This window comes from Sinocyclocheilus grahami, unplaced genomic scaffold (assembly GCF_001515645.1).
Source record: "Sinocyclocheilus grahami isolate Dianchi unplaced genomic scaffold, SAMN03320097.WGS_v1.1 scaffold1435.1, whole genome shotgun sequence".
NCBI lineage: Eukaryota > Metazoa > Chordata > Actinopteri > Cypriniformes > Cyprinidae > Sinocyclocheilus > Sinocyclocheilus grahami.
In genome coordinates, this window is record NW_015506614.1 from 251,238 (window position 1) to 251,899 (window position 662).

The 662-nt window shown below is 54.1% G+C and overlaps 1 protein-coding gene across 1 annotated transcript in view; it reads left to right on the forward strand.

Annotated features, from left to right (window-relative positions):
- The first annotated feature begins 299 nt into the window (after window positions 1-299).
- Window positions 300-662, forward strand: part of LOC107570267 (solute carrier family 12 member 9-like) — a 58,893-nt gene continuing 58,530 nt past the window's right edge. Inside the window, exon 1 of the mRNA XM_016256477.1 lies at window positions 300-525. Coding sequence (XP_016111963.1) covers window positions 300-525 — 226 coding nt within the window. The remainder of the gene's footprint in view (window positions 526-662) is intronic.

The following is a 662-nucleotide window of genomic DNA, read 5'->3' on the forward strand; positions in this document are numbered from 1 at the left end:
TGTGTGTGTGTGTGTGTGTGTGAGTGTGAGTGTGTGAGTGTGTGTGTGTTTAAAGAGAGAGAGAGGTGTATATTATTATGTACGTTAGTCTCTAATTTTCAGGTACGATGTGTCTAAATAATAAAGCTTTTATCTGTACACTCCGCTGTGCTTTTATAGTTCAGTGTGAATACAGATGTGAAGTTTACTCGAGGCCGCTGCTGATTGGCTGAGGGCTCTCTCTGTCACGTGACTGGAGGCGCTGTAAACACGGGCAGTCATGTGACCGCAGCCGGAGAGGAAGCTTCAGTCACGGCGACATGTCTGAGCGGACGCCGCTGCTGCATTACCGGCTCTCCGCCAGCGTCAACGAGTCCGGAGACCACCGGGACACTCGGACCGGGAGAGATGAGGACGAGCCCCGGAGCCCCGCGACCGTCCGACGGAGACCCGCCGCTAAACAGACGCCCAAACTCAACACCTTCTTCGGCGTCGTGATTCCAACACTGCTGTCGATGTTCAGTGTGGTGGTGTTCCTGCGGATCGGTGCGTCAATCACTGACACTCACATCAACTCGACTGCCTGTCTGTCTTTCTGTCTGTCTTTCTGTCTGTCTGCCTGTCTGTCTGTCTGCCTGTCTGTCTGTCTGTCTGTCTGCCTGCCTGCCTGCCTGCCTGCCTGT